This window comes from Gigantopelta aegis, chromosome 2 (genome assembly GCF_016097555.1).
Source record: "Gigantopelta aegis isolate Gae_Host chromosome 2, Gae_host_genome, whole genome shotgun sequence".
Lineage (NCBI taxonomy): Eukaryota > Metazoa > Mollusca > Gastropoda > Neomphalida > Peltospiridae > Gigantopelta > Gigantopelta aegis.
In genome coordinates this window covers 52802063-52820675 of record NC_054700.1, presented here as the reverse complement: position 1 = coordinate 52820675, position 18613 = coordinate 52802063, and the positions used below count along the sequence as shown (strand labels likewise).

Genomic DNA, 18613 nt, shown 5'->3' with positions numbered 1-18613 from the left:
AATAGATTACCTTTGTGTTTGCTGTGAGTATACCTACATGTAGTAAGTGACATTTCTTTATCACAATAGATTACTTTGTGTTTGCTGTGAGTATACCTACATGTAGTAACTGACATTTCTTTATCACAATAGATTACTTTGTGTTTGCTGTGAGTATACCTACATGTAGTAAGTGACATTTCTTTATCACAATAGATTACCTTTGTGTTTGCTGTGAGTATACCTACATGTAGTAAGTGACATTTCTTTATCACAATAGATTACTTTGTGTTTGCTGTGAGTATACCTACATGTAGTAAGTGACATTTCTTTATCACAATAGATTACCTTTGTGTTTGCTGTGAGTATACCTACATGTAGTAACTGACATTTCTTTATCACAATAGATTACTTTGTGTTTGCTGTGAGTATACCTACATGTAGTAACTGACATTTCTTTATCACAATAGATTACTTTGTGTTTGCTGTGAGTATACCTACATGTAGTAAGTGACATTTCTTTATCACAATAGATTACTTTGTGTTTGCTGTGAGTATACCTACATGTAGTAAGTGACATTTCTTTATCACAATAGATTACTTTGTGTTTGCTGTGAGTATACCTACATGTAGTAAGTGACATTTCTTTATCACAATAGATTACCTTTGTGTTTGCTGTGAGTATACCTACATGTAGTAAGTGACATTTCTTTATCACAATAGATTACCTTTGTGTTTGCTGTGAGTATACCTACATGTAGTAAGTGACATTTCTTTATCACAATAGATTACTTTGTGTTTGCTGTGAGTATACCTACATGTAGTAAGTGACATTTCTTTATCACAATAGATTACTTTGTGTTTGCTGTGAGTATACCTACATGTAGTAAGTGACATTTCTTTATCACAATAGATTACTTTGTGTTTGCTGTGAGTATACCTACATGTAGTAAGTGACATTTCTTTATCACAATAGATTACTTTGTGTTTGCTGTGAGTATACCTACATGTAGTAAGTGACATTTCTTTATCACAATAGATTACTTTGTGTTTGCTGTGAGTATACCTACATGTAGTAAGTGACATTTCTTTATCACAATAGATTACTTTGTGTTTGCTGTGAGTATACCTACATGTAGTAAGTGACATTTCTTTATCACAATAGATTACCTTTGTATTTGCTGTGAGTATACCTACATGTAGTAAGTGACATTTCTTTATCACAATAGATTACCTTTGTGTTTGCTGTGAGTATACCTACATGTAGTAACTGACATTTCTTTATCACAATAGATTACCTTTGTGTTTGCTGTGAGTATACCTACATGTAGTAACTGACATTTCTTTATCACAATAGATTACCTTTGTGTTTGCTGTGAGTATACCTACATGTAGTAACTGACATTTCTTTATCACAATAGATTACCTTTGTGTTTGCTGTGAGTATACCTACATGTAGTAACTGACATTTCTTTATCACAATAGATTACCTTGTGTTTGCTGTGAGTATACCTACATGTAGTAACTGACATTTCTTTATCACAATAGATTACTTTGTGTTTGCTGTGAGTATACCTACATGTAGTAACTGACATTTCTTTATCACAATAGATTACCTTTGTGTTTGCAACCTAGTAACTGACATTTCTTTACCTTTGTGTTTGCAACAAGTACACCTAGTAACTGACATTTCTTTATCGTGATGTCTTTCACTTTCTTGGCAGCTTTCTGCGTTTCAGCAGCCATATCATTGGCCTCCAATTCAACTCTCTTGAGCCTAAAAATAACAACAAAGTGTTCTAATGTATAAAACAAAGGAAAGGAATGTTTAATGACCCCCCCCCCCCCCCCACACACGTTTAAATCAATGGCTAGTCCGTGTCTAAAACCGAGTAATTACTACACATGGTTTAGAAAGTGACAAAGAAAAACTTAAATTTGGTTAAACATCACCAGGAAAAGAACTGAATGTTTGTTTACCAAGACCGAACCATATTTTAAATTAGAGGTAGTAGGTGTATAAAATATGGTTAATTAACCAGCCTCAGTGGAGTCGTTGTTAAGCCATCAGACATAAGGCTGGTAGGTACAGGGTTCGCAGTCTGGTACCGGCTCCCACCCAGAGTAGGTTTTAACGACTCATTGGGTAGGTACAGGGTTCACAGTCTGGTACCGGCTCCCACCCAGAGTAGGTTTTAACGATTCAATGGGTAGGTACAGGGTTCGCAGTCTGGTACCGGCTCCCACCCAGAGTAGGTTTTAACGACTCAATGGGTAGGTACAGGGTTCACAGTCTGGTACCGGCTCCCACCCAGAGTAGGTTTTAACGACTCAATGGGTAGGTACAGGGTTCACAGTCTGGTACCGGCTCCCACCCAGAGTAGGTTTTAACGACTCAATGGGTAGGTACAGGGTTCACAGTCTGGTACCGGCTCCCACCCAGAGTAGGTTTTAACGACTCAATGGGTAGGTACAGGGTTCGCAGCCCGGTACCAGCTCCCACACAGAGTAGGTTTTAACGACTCAATGGGTAGGTACAGGGTTCGCAGCCCGGTACCGGCTCTAACCAGAGTAGGTTTTAACGACTCAATGGGTAGGTACAGGGTTCGCAGCCCGGTACCGGCTCTAACCAGAGTAGGTTTTAACGACTCAATGGGTAGGTACAGGGTTCACAGTCTGGTACCGGCTCCCACCCAGAGTAGGTTTTAACGATTCAATGGGTAGGTACAGGGTTTGCAGCCCGGTACCGGCTCTAACCAGAGTAGGTTTTAACAACGCAATGGGTAGGTGTAAGACCACCACACCCTCCTCTATCTCACTAACCACTAACAACTAACCCACTGTCCTGGACAGACAACCCAGATTGCTGAGGTGTGTGCCCAGTACAGCGTGCTTGAATCTTAATTGGATATAAGCACGAAAATGAGTTGAAATGAAATGAAATATGGCTGCAAGCATTTTCCACCACAGACAAATCTTTGATATAAGTTGAAAACTGTCAATTTAAACAGGTGACATAAAATTATTTTGAATATTAACTTAACTATACACTAGAGATTTAAGCAGTGTTTGGTCAAAGGACATTTAGAAAGATAAAAAAACACTGAGATAAGAGTTACCTTTCTTTTTTGGAATTCATTTGTGTCAGAAGACGGTTTTTCTGGTCCTTCTTTTTCATTAGATTTTTCTAGAACAGAACAAATGAATGAATCAATAAATGAATGAATTAACAAATGAACAAATCAATGAATGGATAATGAATGAATGAATGCATAGCTGCTGCATTAAAAATGGAAAATATAAAATATTATACTCTTGTTAACGATCTGTAAGTAAAATGCAAGCACAAAAAAAGCAAATTTATTTAAGAAATTACATTTTCATATATAAGTGGTTAGTAGGTGTTGAATGACTAATCCTCTCTGTATTACCTTTGTCTCTCTCAGCTGGTTCATCCTGACCTCCAGTTCCTTACTCCTCATCTGAAGGGCTCGGTACTGGTTCTCTGCTTCCTGCTGCCTCTCCGAGCACCCCTGAAATAACAAATCACATTGCATGTGCGGACAACAGTGCTGAATGCATCTAATAGGAAGAAGGAAGGAAGGAAATGTTTTATTTAACAATGCACTCAACACATTTTATTTACGGTTATATGGCGTCAGACATGGTTAAGGACCACACAGATATCGAGAGAGGAAACTCGCTGTCGCCACTTCATGGACTATTCTTTTCGATTAGCAGCAAGGGATCTTTTATATGTACCATCCCATAGACAGGATAGCACATACCATGACCTTTGATGTACCAGTCGTGGTGCACTGGCTGGAGCGAGAAACGTCTAATAGGAACACAAGAAAAAACCATTCGCTGCCTCACCCCTAGTGAAAAGATACATTTTACAATTTCTGGCCCTAATCTAGCTGTCTACTTAATAATACTGCATTTTAAATAAAAACATACAATTGTTTTGCTTAAATTTCATAGTATTTTACATCAAAATATGATAATTTGAACCAAGTGTATTTTTCTGAATGAACGCGGAACCTGACAAAACATTATGAAAGTAGAGCTAATTCTTGGTCAGCAGAAAATTTCTCCAAATTATCTATCAAACTTTAAAACACAAAAATCCAGTTATTTTTTAACAAAATATTCATTATTTCATGAAATTATTTCTCAAATTAAAATAAAATTTGCTAATTGTTTTTGAAATTCGCAAATGGCGAAAGGTACCAAACATTTTTCTCTTCGACTATTTTTCTCAGACTTCTCCCCCTTCTCCTGGGAAGGGAAAAGTCACTTCTCTAACTTTTTCAATTCGAGATTAGGGCCTAAATTTAAGTACGCCGCAGGCCAGATAAATATTATGTTCCAAGGTGAAGTATTTTGTTTTATGGGTATTTTTTTTCTGGTGATTAGCCATAAATGTTGCATATATGTGATCACAACTATAAACTAGAATGGCAAAGCCATGATGGCTTGCATGTCATATGCTGAACAGTGAAAATATAAATCAATCCACATGAGTGGTGAAAATGGCCACCGAATATTTTAACAAACCCTGATTTGCTGCCGTAGTTCTTCCTGGCGTGTCACATCGACAGATACAGACAGCAGTTGGGCCCTCCTGAAAACAACAGACAGAGAGAAAACATGGTTAGAAAAGAATACCGGCCCAGGTGGTGTCGTGGTTAAGCCATCGGACATAAGGCTGGTAGGTACAGGGTTCACAGCCCGGTGCTGGCTCCCACCCAGAGCGAGTTTTAACGACTCAATGGGTAGGTGTAAGACCACTACACCATCTTCTCTTTCACTAACCACTAGCAACTTACAACTAACCCACTGTCCTGGACAGTCAGCTCGGATAGCTGAGGTGTGTGCCCTGGACAGCGTGCTTAAAGCTTAATTGGATATAAGCACGAAAAAATATGCTGAAATGAAATTAAACTGATATGCTTCGGTAATATGATAGAACCTCCTCTGAAAAACGTATCGGAATTATCAAATGTACGACACCCAACAGCCGATGATTCATTAATCAATGTGCTTTTATGGTGTGGTTAGGGGAGGGACGTAGTCCAGTGGTAAAGCACTCGGCCAGTTTAGGATTGATCCGTCGGTGGCCCCATTGGGCTATTTCTCATTCCAGCTAGTGTTCCACAACTGGTGTAACAGAGGCCGTGATATGTGCTATCCTGTCTGTGGAATGATGCATATAAAAGATCCCTTGCTGCTAATCGAAAAGAGTAGCCCATGAAGTGGCGACAGCGGGTTTCCTCTATCAATATCTGTGTGGTCCTGAACCATAGGTCTGATGTCATATAACCATAAATAAAATGTTGAGAGTCGTTAAATAAAACATTTCTTTATTACTTTTGACTCAAATATCATTATAAACATATATGGTATTTTGACTGTTGTCACGAGAATAACACGGCACTGTTTTAGAATATCAGCTTTATCTTGCATGTGGGGAGATATAGCTTAGTGGGTAGTGTGCTCAGCTGATGTGCTTCGGTAATAGGATAGCACCTCCTCTGAAGACTACGTGTCGGAATTATCAAACATCAAACATCCAACAGTTGATGATCAATTAATCAATGTGCTCCAATGGTGTCGTTAAACAAAACAAGCTTTAACTTTAAACACTACACAACCAAGGCCTGTAATTATTAACTAGCAATAAAGGCTCTTTCAAATGCACTTTCCCCCACCATATACCAAATGCTGAGCAATGAATGAATGAATGAATGAATGAATGTTTAACAACACCCCAGCACAAAAATACACATCAGCTATTGGGTGTCATAAAAAGGTAAGTAGCTAAGCAATGAAAGCAAGCAATAACACACATGACCCAAGGACAAACCTGAGCTGTGTATTTCTTGTAGAAATATCACCAGTATACTTGGATTTCTTCACATTGTACTGAAAAAGAAAAAAAAATCCTTTAGTACAATTGAGTTTGCATAAAAAAGATCATGTACCTGTAACCAGTTTGGTGTTCTTAATATATACCGTATCCATACTATTTCCATATTATGTTTTATCATTTAATATTTATTTTATTGATACAATTTGTGTATTAATTTCATTTAATATCTGTATTATTTTTGTACAAATCTCATATTATTTTTTTAATTTAATATTCATAATACTATCCAGATACTGTATACTGTATATACAAATTCTACAATAATTGTATATCATTAATTTTTGTACACATTATTTCTATCCAATTTGTCATATTATTTTCAATGAATTTTTATATAAATTTGTGAAACATTATTTAAAAGAGAAGTGTCCAAGAAGCCTACTGTCTTTTAAAATGGCATAAATGTACCGACAGACAGACAGACAGACAGAAATACAGAGAGAGAGAGAGAGAGAGAGAGAGAGAGAGAGAGAGAGAGAGAGAGAGAGAGAGAGAGAGAGAGAGAGAGACAGAGAGAGAGAGAGAGAGAGAGAGAGAGAGAGAGAGAGAAACAGACAGACACACACAGACAGACAGACAGACAGACAGACATACACACACAGACAGACAGACACATACACACAGACAGACAGACAGACAGCCTGACCGACACACACAGACAGACAGACAGACACACACAGATAGACAAACAGACCACACCTGACAATCTTCGGTGTAGAATACTCGGAGGTGTGGATTCTCTTTAATCACTTGGTTGATTTTCCCGCCGACCAGCTTGGCACCGACGGGAATCTCGAACACGTGATACTGGGCACAGAGAAAACTCATGATGGGGGCCGGGCAGTCTATGAGGTCTCGTAGAAAGTACTTGAAGCCGTACTGTCTGTAAATAAACACACAGTGTCTGTCCACTCACAGGCCTGATTGTTGAACATTTGCACAAGCCACATATTTTCAGATAACCCGTCATGAATATGTAAATGTTTCAAATTTAATGCATGAAAACTTTTTGTTAAGTAAAATTCTGCGTTTCTGCCGCAAAGAAATCTTTGGGTATGGCACTATGGAATTAAATGTAGCCACAGTCAACAGGGGGTATGGGGGGGGAGGGAGGGGGAACTCCTCCAGAAAGAAAATGGGTTAAGTTTAGGGTTAGAGTTAAGAAATTAATACAGTAATGATAAGAGTAATTAATTTGGTCAAAAGGTTAACCTAAAAAAAGGAAATCTGCAAACATTTGTGAGTATGGCGCCATACCCATTTTACCCTCTGGCAGAAACCCTGAAATTATATAAGTGCGAGACACAGGCGATTGACATGATCATTTGCACAATTTTCAGAGATTTGACTTACAAAAGGAAACAGAAGGAAGGAAGGAATGTTTTATTTAATGACGCACTCAACACATTTTAAGGACAACACAGATATTTAGAGACGAAACCCGATGTCGCCACTTCATGGACTACTCTTTTCGATAGGCAGTAAGGGATCTTTTATATGCACAATCCCACAGACAGGGTAGTACACACCATGGCCTTTGATATGCCAGTCGTGGCACACTGGCTGAAACGAGAGATAGCCCAATGGGCCCACTGATGGGGATCAATCCCAGACTGACCAAGCATCGAGCGAGAGCTTTACCACTGGGCTACGTCCTACCCACCTTTTCATGTTGAGGTCTGAGACTTATCTCACCGATTACAGCCATGGATAAATTTAATGCGATATTCAAAGTTAGGTGCTCTTTGAATTCTGACTTCTAAAAAAGTTAAAGTTTGTTTTGTTTAATGATACTACTAAAGCCCATTGAATAATTAATCATCGGCTATTGAATACATGTCAAACATTTAGTAATTCTGACACGTAGTCATCAGATGAAACCCGCTACAGTTTTCCTAATGTAGCAAGGGATCTTTTATATATATACTTTCCCACAGACAGGAAAGCACATACCATGGCCTTTGACCAATTGTGGTGCACTGGCTGGAAAGAGAAAAACCCAAAATCAGTTGAATGGATGCACCGAGGTGGTTCGATCCTGCGACGCAAGCACCTCAAGTGAGCACTCAACCCACTAAGCTAAATGCCACCCCCTGGCCATATTTAATGGTACAATCAAAGATAGGTACACTTCAAACTTTGACCCATTGGGATACAATTTACTATACAACTACCTGTAATATTCGATGCTCTTTGATGGATTAAAAGTGTCTGGAGCTTGCTGTGGACTCCGCACAATGTTCACCTTCAACTTCTGTTCGTCACGCATCACCGACATGAAGAGTTCAAGGTCGTCGGGATCCTCGCACACAAACGCACGGATATCATTAAAGCTTATGTGACTCTCGATGTATTTGGCATGATCAGGGTTCTTTACATTCAACTGTAAACAAAAAATTATATTAATGGCGATGTTAACCATTTAAAAATAAAAAATAAAAAGAAGAAACTGAAATTATGAATTAAAAGCTGAAAATGCGATACTAAAATAAAGATCTGTTTTTTAGCATTAAAGATCAAATCCTGTCTATTTTATGAACATTATCTCATGAAAAATAAGCTGAAGTCAGGTAAAATTAAAAAGCTAAACAAATCACATGTATCCCAGTGTTTTAAAGCTGTAAAAAAAATACAGGGCTTCTAGATTATGGTAGCCCCACTCCCATGTCTAGTGATATTCAGTATTGGGCTAGTAAATAACTACTATAACTAGCCTGATGGCTAGTGAAAAAAAAACCCTTGTCAAATGCTACATTTACATATTTTGTAAATATGAATATCCTGCCCCCATTTTCGCACCCAATCTAAGGATTTTTAAGCTCTGTCTCCCTCTTTAGGTGACATATCGGATTATTACTATTAGTAAAATTGTATTTATTGAAAGTAGGGCTAGTGAATTTCTAATCATGGCTAGTACATTTTTAAAATCACTGATCCCATGGCTAGTGGATTTTTAAAATCACTGATCCCATGGCTAGTGGATTTTTAAAATCACTGATCCCATGGCTAGTGGATTTTTATAAAATTCTAGAAGCCCAGAAATACCACACTAAAGACCTTTGTTTTTCACAATCTCACATCAGGGTTTGAGATTAACGGTATCTTGATATCCCGGGGAGAGCAGATTTTAATTTTTGATACCAGACTTCAAGAACGCAGCATTCCGCCGGGATACCATATAATGTTGTTTTGTAATTATTATTTTTCGTTGAAACAAAAAAGTCGTCATTTAACGTTAAGTTAAGTAACAGTAGTTTTAAACTCATACCTAATGCTACGCCATAACAATATTTCCTCACTGAAATACACCGAAAAGGCAAGTAGCCATTATAAAATGTTTTCAACCAATACAGCCTTTTTCTATTTATGAAAATTAAAATTGGCTTGCGTGATATTTGAATATCAGGTTACCATATCCAAAAGTGGGATACTAAATTCTCAGTTGGGTACCAGATTTTAATATGTTTGTATCCAACTAGGATACTGCACAAAATTTTAAATCTCGAACACTGCAGATCATATCAAATCTATTTTCACCGGTGAAATTATCTCATGCAAAATGAGCTACAATCAGATCAAAAGATGAAAAATCAGATCTCTGTGATAAAAACATAAAATCGTAAGAAAAATTAAGGACCCCTCCCCCCAAAAAACCCACACACCATGAAATTACAGCACGTGACTTGTAAATGGAATGGCTTGTTGGGGTCAGGGTGTAGCAGGAAAGAGGGATGACGGTGACAACAATTTTTATCTGAATCAGCAGATTTACCTATATTTTATCACAATTGTGTAAATATTCACCCTAGAGTAATCAGGTTTACAGTTACAATGTAAGATTAAGGGATGCAATACAACTGAAAACCCACATCATATTCAAACAAGCTTTCTGCGAGGACTGATAAAGCAATACATGTCCCCTACCAGGTCCAACACATTTTTGTATCTCCTAACTTCAAAGGCCATAACTCTATCAACACTGGGTAAATGTCCAAGAAAGTTGAACTTGATCTGTAACAGTATATGATAAAGCTATACACAAAATATCAGCTCAATAACCTGAGGTATTGGACACAATCTGTAACAGTATATGATAAAGCTATACACAAAATATCAGCTCAATATCCTGAGGTATAGGACACAATCTGTAACAGTATATGATAAAGCTATACACAAAATATCAGCTCAATATCCTGAGGTATTGGACACAATCTGTAACAGTATATGATAAAGCTATACACAAAATATCAGCTCAATATCCTGAGGTATTGGACACAATCTGTAACAGTACTGTACATGATAAAGCTATACACAAAATATCAGCTCAATATCCTTAGGTATTGGACACAATCTGTAACAGTACTGTATATAATAAAGCTATACACAAAATATCAGCTCAATATCCTGAGGTATTGGACACAATCTGTAACAGTACTGTATATGATAAAGCTATATACCAAATATCAGCTCAATATCCTGAGGTATTGGACAAAATCTGTAACAGTACTGTACATGATAAAGCTATACACAAAATATCAGCTCAATATCCTGAGGTATTGGACACAATCTAAAACAGTATATGATAAAGCTACACACAAAATATCAGCTCAATATCCTGAGGTATTGGACAAAATCTGTAACAGTATATGATAAAGCTATACACAAAATATCAGCTCAATATCCTGAGGTATTGGACACAATCTGTAACAGTACTGTACATGATAAAGCTATACACAGAATATCAGCTCAATATCCTGAGGTATTGGACACAATCTGTAACAGTACTGTATATGATAAAGCTATATACCAAATATCAGCTCAATATCCTGAGATATTGGACAAAATCTGTAACAGTACAGTATATGATAAAGCTATACACAAAATATCAGCTCAATATCCTGAGGTATTAAAAACAAAAAGTCCAAAAAACTATTTGTCGTATTTCCAAAGTTCAAGGGCCATAACTCTGTCAAAAATGGGTAAATCGCCATTCTAATCAAACTGGATCTGTAACAGTATATGATAAAATTATAGACAAAAGTTAAGCTGAATATCTTGAGGCATCAAAAAAAAGAAGTACAAAAACCCTATTATTTGTTTTTCCTAAATTCAAGGGCCATAATGCTGTTAACAATGGGTAAATCACCATGAAAGTCAAAACTTAATCTACTAACAGTACATGATAAAACTATACAAAGAATTTCAGCTGAGAAAAAACCCATCCAGGAAATCTATATGTGGGACAGACAGATAGACGGTTGGAGACGAAACCTATAGTTAATAAAGGACCTATATAAGTATGCCCACCTCAGATCTAAAACAACTAAATGGCTTTGAGTCTAAAAATTCATACAAAACCTACACAGAGGAGCATCGGTTCGTAAATGTTTTTCTTGAATTTGTTTTTATTCTGCCTCAGCCACGTGACAGCTTCGTAGGTGTGCTTGTGTCGTTGCCGCAGCAATTCAAGCCGTCTGTTAGATATGTCTTGGATTTGTCTAAGTGCTACTTGGTGTTCTGTTGAAATAAAAATAATAAAATAAAATATAAAAAACACGATAAAATTAAGATCTTCTATCGTGCACATACATAAACAGCTCGGTAGGTAGAATGTTTGCCTGAGATGCTAGGATCATTGGATCTAACTCATTGGGTTTTCCCCTATCTGAACCAGTGGCTCACAACTGGTATATCAAAGGCTATTGAATGGGCTGTCCTGTCTGTGGGAAAGTGCTTACAGAACAGCACTTTCTAATAATATATATATATTTTTTTACTAAGTTTACATGTCAGAATTACCAAAATTTTGACCTCCAATAAAACATAACACATTAGAATTTCACATATACACATACCATTCACAATTCAATATTTTCCAAGTAAAACACATAAAGATTCTTTTCTCAATATATCACATACATGTACAGCATGTGACACAGATAAAGAATGAAGACAACGAGTCATCCTGTTATAAAGTCAGTAATCACCCACCAGTGACATCTCCATTACCCGGCATGTCGGTGGCCCCATTGGGCTATTTCTCATTCCAGCCAGTGCTCCACAACTGGTGTAACAAAGGCTGTGCTAAGTAATATCCTATTTGTAGGTTTGTAAGATCCCTTGATGCTAAATGAAAAAAAGAGTATCCCATGAAGTGGCACAATATTATGTCCGATGCCATATATCATGTTGAGTGCATCATTAAATACAACATTGTTGCCTTTCGGGGCTTGATCCCTGCCGGTAGACCCATTGAGCTATTTCTCATTCCAACCAGTGCATCACATCTGGTATATCATAAGGCTATGGTGTGTGCCACCCTGTCTGTGAGATGGCACACATGCAAGATCCCTTGCTTCTAATGGAAAACTGTAGCGGGTTTCCTCTCTAAGACCATGTCAAAATTACCAAATGTTTGACATCCAATAACAAATCATAAATAATAAATCAATGTGCTCTAGTGGTGTCATTAAACAAAACACATTTCCTTTCTTTCCTTCTTTTACTAGTATGCAACTCCTAAGTAACTCCACTGTTGGCTCAATCAACTACTTCACTTCGACGTGGGACATTTAAGACCTCCAGGGCCACTCGCCAAATTAGCAATTGCAAATTTTATGAACTGACAAATTTTACTTTAATTTGGCAAAATAATTTGTGTAATGATTGATCGTTTGTTGAAAAATAGCTTTAGGTTTTGCTTTTTGTTTTTAGAAAATATGGTGAGGTCGTCTGAACACCTAAAACTAGCTCTGAATGCAGGGGTGCAGAAATGGAACATATTTCACTAGCCCGCCGGACCAGAACCAACTAAAATTTACTAGCCCGCAATAATTTCTACTAGTCCGCCAGTCTATAGAATAATATATTATTAATAATATTATAATGTAAGTGTCTTCACTTCAAATGATATATATGAATATATTGACAAAACATTATTAAGAACACCTTGTAAGTGATCATGTGGCAAAAAAAGAAGAAAAAAGACAGATCGCCCGTCGGACTGGTACTTGCATTTTTAACTTGTCCGTCAGAATGTTTAGATGAATTTGGCAAGTACTTTCTGCACCCCTGTGAATGCAGTACTTATTGGACCATCAAGTCCTGCAACTGCCCACAGCAATCAGCAATGTCGTGGAGTTTTATCATTTTTAACTTGTCCGTCAGAATGTTTAGATGAATTTGGCAAGTACTTTCTGCACCCCTGTGAATGCAGTACTTATTGGACCATCAAGTCCTGCAACTGCCCACAGCAATCAGCAATGTCGTGGAGTTTTATCATTTTTAACTTGTCCGTCAGAATGTTTAGATGAATTTGGCAAGTACTTTCTGCACCCCTGTGAATGCAGTACTTATTGGACCATCAAGTCCTGCAACTGCCCACAGCAATCAGCAATGTCGTGGAGTTTTATCATTTTTAACTTGTCCGTCAGAATGTTTAGATGAATTTGGCAAGTACTTTCTGCACCCCTGTGAATGCAGTACTTATTGGACCATCAAGTCCTGCAACTGCCCATAGCAATCAGCAATGTCGTGGAGTTTTATCATTTTTAACTTGTCCGTCAGAATGTTTAGATGAATTTGGCAAGTACTTTCTGCACCCCTGTGAATGCAGTACTTATTGGACCATCAAGTCCTGCAACTGCCCACAGCAATCAGCAATGTCGTGGAGTTTTATCATTTTTAACTTGTCCGTCAGAATGTTTAGATGAATTTGGCAAGTACTTTGTGCACCCCTGTGAATGCAGTACTTATTGGACCATCAAGTCCTGCAACTGCCCACAGCAATCAGCAATGTCGTGGAGTTTTATCATTTTTAACTTGTCCGTCAGAATGTTTAGATGAATTTGGCAAGTACTTTGTGCACCCCTGTGAATGCAGTACTTATTGGACCATCAAGTCCTGCAACTGCCCACAGCAATCAGCAATGTCGTGGAGTTTTATCATTTTTAACTTGTCCGTCAGAATGTTTAGATGAATTTGGCAAGTACTTTGTGCACCCCTGTGAATGCAGTACTTACTGGACCATCAAGTCCTGCAACTGCCCACAGCAATCAGCAATGTCGTGGAGTTTTATCATTTTTAACTTGTCCGTCAGAATGTTTAGATGAATTTGGCAAGTACTTTGTGCACCCCTGTGAATGCAGTACTTACTGGACCATCAAGTCCTGCAACTGCCCACAGCAATCAGCAATGTCGTGGAGTTTTATCATTTTTAACTTGTCCGTCAGAATGTTTAGATGAATTTGGCAAGTACTTTGTGCACCCCTGTGAATGCAGTACTTACTGGACCATCAAGTCCTGCAACTGCCCACAGCAATCAGCAATGTCGTGGAGTTTTATCATTTTTAACTTGTCCGTCAGAATGTTTAGATGAATTTGGCAAGTACTTTGTGCACCCCTGTGAATGCAGTACTTACTGGACCATCAAGTCCTGCAACTGCCCACAGCAATCAGCAATGTCGTGGAGTTTTATCATTTTTAACTTGTCCGTCAGAATGTTTAGATGAATTTGGCAAGTACTTTCTGCACCCCTGTGAATGCAGTACTTATTGGACCATCAAGTCCTGCAACTGCCCACAGCAATCAGCAATGTCGTGGAGTTTTATCATTTTTAACTTGTCCGTCAGAATGTTTAGATGAATTTGGCAAGTACTTTCTGCACCCCTGTGAATGCAGTACTTATTGGACCATCAAGTCCTGCAACTGCCCACAGCAATCAGCAATGTCGTGGAGTTTTATCATTTTTAACTTGTCCGTCAGAATGTTTAGATGAATTTGGCAAGTACTTTGTGCACCCCTGTGAATGCAGTACTTATTGGACCATCAAGTCCTGCAACTGCCCACAGCAATCAGCAATGTCGTGGAGTTTTATCATTTTTAACTTGTCCGTCAGAATGTTTAGATGAATTTGGCAAGTACTTTCTGCACCCCTGTGAATGCAGTACTTATTGGACCATCAAGTCCTGCAACTGCCCACAGCAATCAGCAATGTCGTGGAGTTTTATCATTTTCCATGGTACATTTTTGCTTTGGACTATATTCAGGGGGTTTTTCAATTGCATGTTGTTGTTTTTTTGCTGTGGATATTTTCTCAATTGCAGGGGTTAACCATGCACTGTGATTTAAAAAAAAATTTTTTTAAAGAGATTTACCATTCATGTCTTGTTGGATTGCGTCCCTACTAATCCGAGTCACGTTTCCCTCCTGCTGTACGTGAGTCATATCTTGATTGACTATACGCATATCTTGAGATAACTTGTCCAGAGCTGGCTGAAAACACACAAAAACACCCCAACCCTCAACATTAGTCTTAAAGGGACATTCCAGAGTTTGCTGCATTGTAAGATGTTTAAAAAAAATTAATATTTCTACGATTAAACTTAGAATATCATGTGTCTGTATATTCATGTGTTTCTGGTCGTCTTAAGCCCAAACTGGATTTCGTCTTCAAATAATTTCATAGGTACGAAAAAACAATATTTTAGGAAATAAAATGAAATTTAATCTAGTACAAATATTAGAATGATCAGAAACACATTTAATATATAGCCACTAATATTTTATCCAGAAAAATATATTTGATATGTAATTACAATCATTAAAAAGTCTCTATTGGTCAATAACGTCTTAAAAATTGCAGCACATTCAGGAATGTCCCTTTAAAGGTTACACACCACCATTAATTACTCCATGCTGTTCAATACAATTTCTATATCGGAATATATTCTGTGAAAATTACAACACTACTGGGAGGGTCATGTGACTACTAATTTTAGGGAGTGCTCTCAACTGACAAGTACCGTGTTAAAAATCAACGTATGTCGACCACAAAATGTTTCAGTTACCACCCCCGTGCCAGAGCACCGCCTTGTGTTGCTGTTATACAAGTGGCACCATGCCACTTACACAGTTGTTATCAGTTAGTACTACATATAACAAGTAACTTCAAGCCAATGGGTTATTTAAAAACTACAAAGGTTAACATAAGTGTAATCATCAAAGCAAGATTTCAAAAGGCATATCAGAATTGTGTAGTACTTTGTTTATGAGATACCATTTCCTAAACTGGACTATTGCTACAAGTAACGACATGACAAGTGGTGGTGTGGTGTCTTAGTGGGCGATGGCGTTCGCATGCAACAGCCCACCTTAAAACACAAGGCCTGACGCATAGATAGTAAGAATAGTCTAACGACATCGTACAATGGAGTTTGGCAATAAGAACATTAATGCTGATGGTCTCTTCCAAATGGTTAATTAATAACAAAATAACCTAAGACCGTAGCTTTAAAGTGCTGTTCCAGATATATGATGTACTGAGCAATATCAATCAACATATTGTTTAATATGATTAGAAAATTCATAATTTTTTTAAAATTAGATACCGATATATTTCCGATTTAAAAATATTCCCCTGTAAAACAGAACCAGCTGCATTCATTTTGGGAATTTCTGTAAGATTTGACCCGTAACGTAACGCAGGGAACTTCTTTCGACAGCCAACTGCTTCTTTTGTGTTTATTTTGGTTAAACGGTGTGTTTTTGGTGGCTGCAACAATACAAAAGCTTATGGATTTAGTCTTCACACATTTCCTAGTAATGTTGCTGTAAGGAAGCTGTATGTGAATGCGATTAAAACAATGTGGAATGACTGGACAGAAAGAAATGTCCGAGACCATTGCAACACCAGTGGACACTTTAGTTCTGATTCGATCGAACTGGGCTTGTCTGCTTAAGCGAGACATGGGAATACCATGTGTTATGTTTTGTAAAAAAGATACCATGCCAACAATTTTTCTGCTACACAAAACAAGTGACCACTCGCCGACGCTATCCACACCGAAACGACCTAGGGGTGCATACTGTCATAGTCCCTAACTGCGTTATGCTTCCAACTCCATTCAGTTTGTTTTCTCATGCACCGTCCGTGCAATCAACATTCGATTTGTTGTTGTCTGCTTCTCGTTCATTTGTGAGGTTTTTCTTTACAGTTCGAGAAAATTTTCATTAACAATATAGTTCAGACAAATAAGTATAGCCTAATCCATCCCATCCTTCTTCAAAAATGTTTTTTTGTGAATAATTTCAGTTTGGTTTGCAATTTTAAAAACAATCGACTCACAAATAAATAACTTGTAGTAGATTCCATAGTATGAAGAAAAAAGGTGTTCCCTGTGGGAAGGTATAGTAAAATGAATGGTTTTAGGAGTTTGTAAAGTTTTGTATTTATAGTCTGTCCCACAGGGAACGCCTTTTTTCTTTATAGGAGGATGGAATGGAGTGTAGTCGTTTTGGTTTATTCCTTAAAATTACAAATATCGGGTCCACTTGACTTGTAGAATTCAAGTGTTATTTATCGTCTTTTCTATCACATAACAAATACTAGAACCTACAGTGTTGCAAAATAATTTGCACGAAAAGCTAAAGAACAAGACAAGAATAAAACTTGTCATTCAGTGGTAAGTGGTCTCCCACAACCATTTTCATCGTCATCTGTCAGGCAGGTGGTTCTTTGGAAGACATTCCTGGCCAAACTGGTATGGTATTATTTCTTGTATTAGTCCAGTCGTCATCACTACAATATTCATCCTTGAAACAAGAAAAATTGCAGGATAAATGAGCCTGGCAGTCGCTGTTTCAGGCATTGAAATAAGTTGAGAACGGTCGTTCAGGTAACCGGAGGTTACCACATGTAAGAAAAGTCGAGAACTTAAACCAGGCAATGCATTCTGGACTTTCGCATTTAGTTTTCTCGTACGAAATTGCACTGATGTTCGTGTGCACTTATGCAATTGCAAGCAATTTCGGCAATCCACATTTAAGCAGCACCCACTAGATAAATTTACTTCCAGATTTCATTTCTCGTACCAATGTGATAACCTATAGGTTACCAGGCTATATTTTGTGGTAACCTGTAAATGGGTTACCAGACACAATGCTTATTTTGATGCCTGCTGTCTGTCCTACATTCTCTTGTGTTGGAAGTAATCTTGTGGTTGGTTTCTGTGAAATGAGTTCCCTTCATAACGTCACAAGCAAATGTTTTTACTAAGTAGAATTTTACTCGGTTGTTTCTGACAGTGTTCTACAGGAGTGATTTTAAAATACTTTTATGGGCCATTTTCATAATTATTGATTTACATATCGGTGTAAAATATTATTGTATTGAATTAAGAAGGCACTTAATTGTTGAATTTGAAATTTTAGTGTATGGTCTGGAACAGCACTTTAAGCTCTCTAGTTATCGAGGCCGGTGTTCTGAGAAACATATTCAGTGATCAAGACTAAGAAATCAAGGAGAGAGGCAAATCAAGAGAAGATAACCTGGACATCCTCAGTCTCATCCACTTCTTGAAGTTCTTGTTGAAGTGCTGCTAACTGATGATGCAAGTCATTCAGCCTGGAAGAGAAGATAAAGACAATTTGTCATTTTATTTCATTTTTAATTTCCTTCACTCGGGACTAATACTGCATTTAAGTGGTGATCATGAATTTCATAACTTCACAAATTCCAAATTGTGAACACAACCTCACCAAGTTGAGAGCGTTCAGGTGATTTACAGACAATCAGTACTTAACTTCAATCTCACACACCACAACTCAAAATTGCACAAATGATTTGTGTTTTTTTCTCTGTCATTTTTGTTCACGAGTTGTGAAGATTGAGACTGAAAATCCTACCTCAGTTCAAAAAAT

General features: G+C 37.5%; 1 protein-coding gene across 1 annotated transcript in view; it reads right to left on the bottom strand.

The window, feature by feature from the left end:
* Nucleotides 1-18613, bottom strand: part of LOC121378922 (structural maintenance of chromosomes protein 5-like) — a 49304-nt gene that overhangs the window by 13853 nt on the left and 16838 nt on the right. Inside the window, exons 9-18 of the mRNA XM_041507311.1 lie at nucleotides 18242-18317; nucleotides 15070-15187; nucleotides 11277-11431; nucleotides 8089-8297; nucleotides 6614-6797; nucleotides 5849-5907; nucleotides 4540-4606; nucleotides 3411-3512; nucleotides 3099-3166; nucleotides 1633-1756 (exon numbers count right to left, since the gene is read on the bottom strand). Coding sequence (XP_041363245.1) covers nucleotides 1633-1756; nucleotides 3099-3166; nucleotides 3411-3512; nucleotides 4540-4606; nucleotides 5849-5907; nucleotides 6614-6797; nucleotides 8089-8297; nucleotides 11277-11431; nucleotides 15070-15187; nucleotides 18242-18317 — 1162 coding nt within the window. The remainder of the gene's footprint in view (nucleotides 1-1632; nucleotides 1757-3098; nucleotides 3167-3410; nucleotides 3513-4539; nucleotides 4607-5848; nucleotides 5908-6613; nucleotides 6798-8088; nucleotides 8298-11276; nucleotides 11432-15069; nucleotides 15188-18241; nucleotides 18318-18613) is intronic.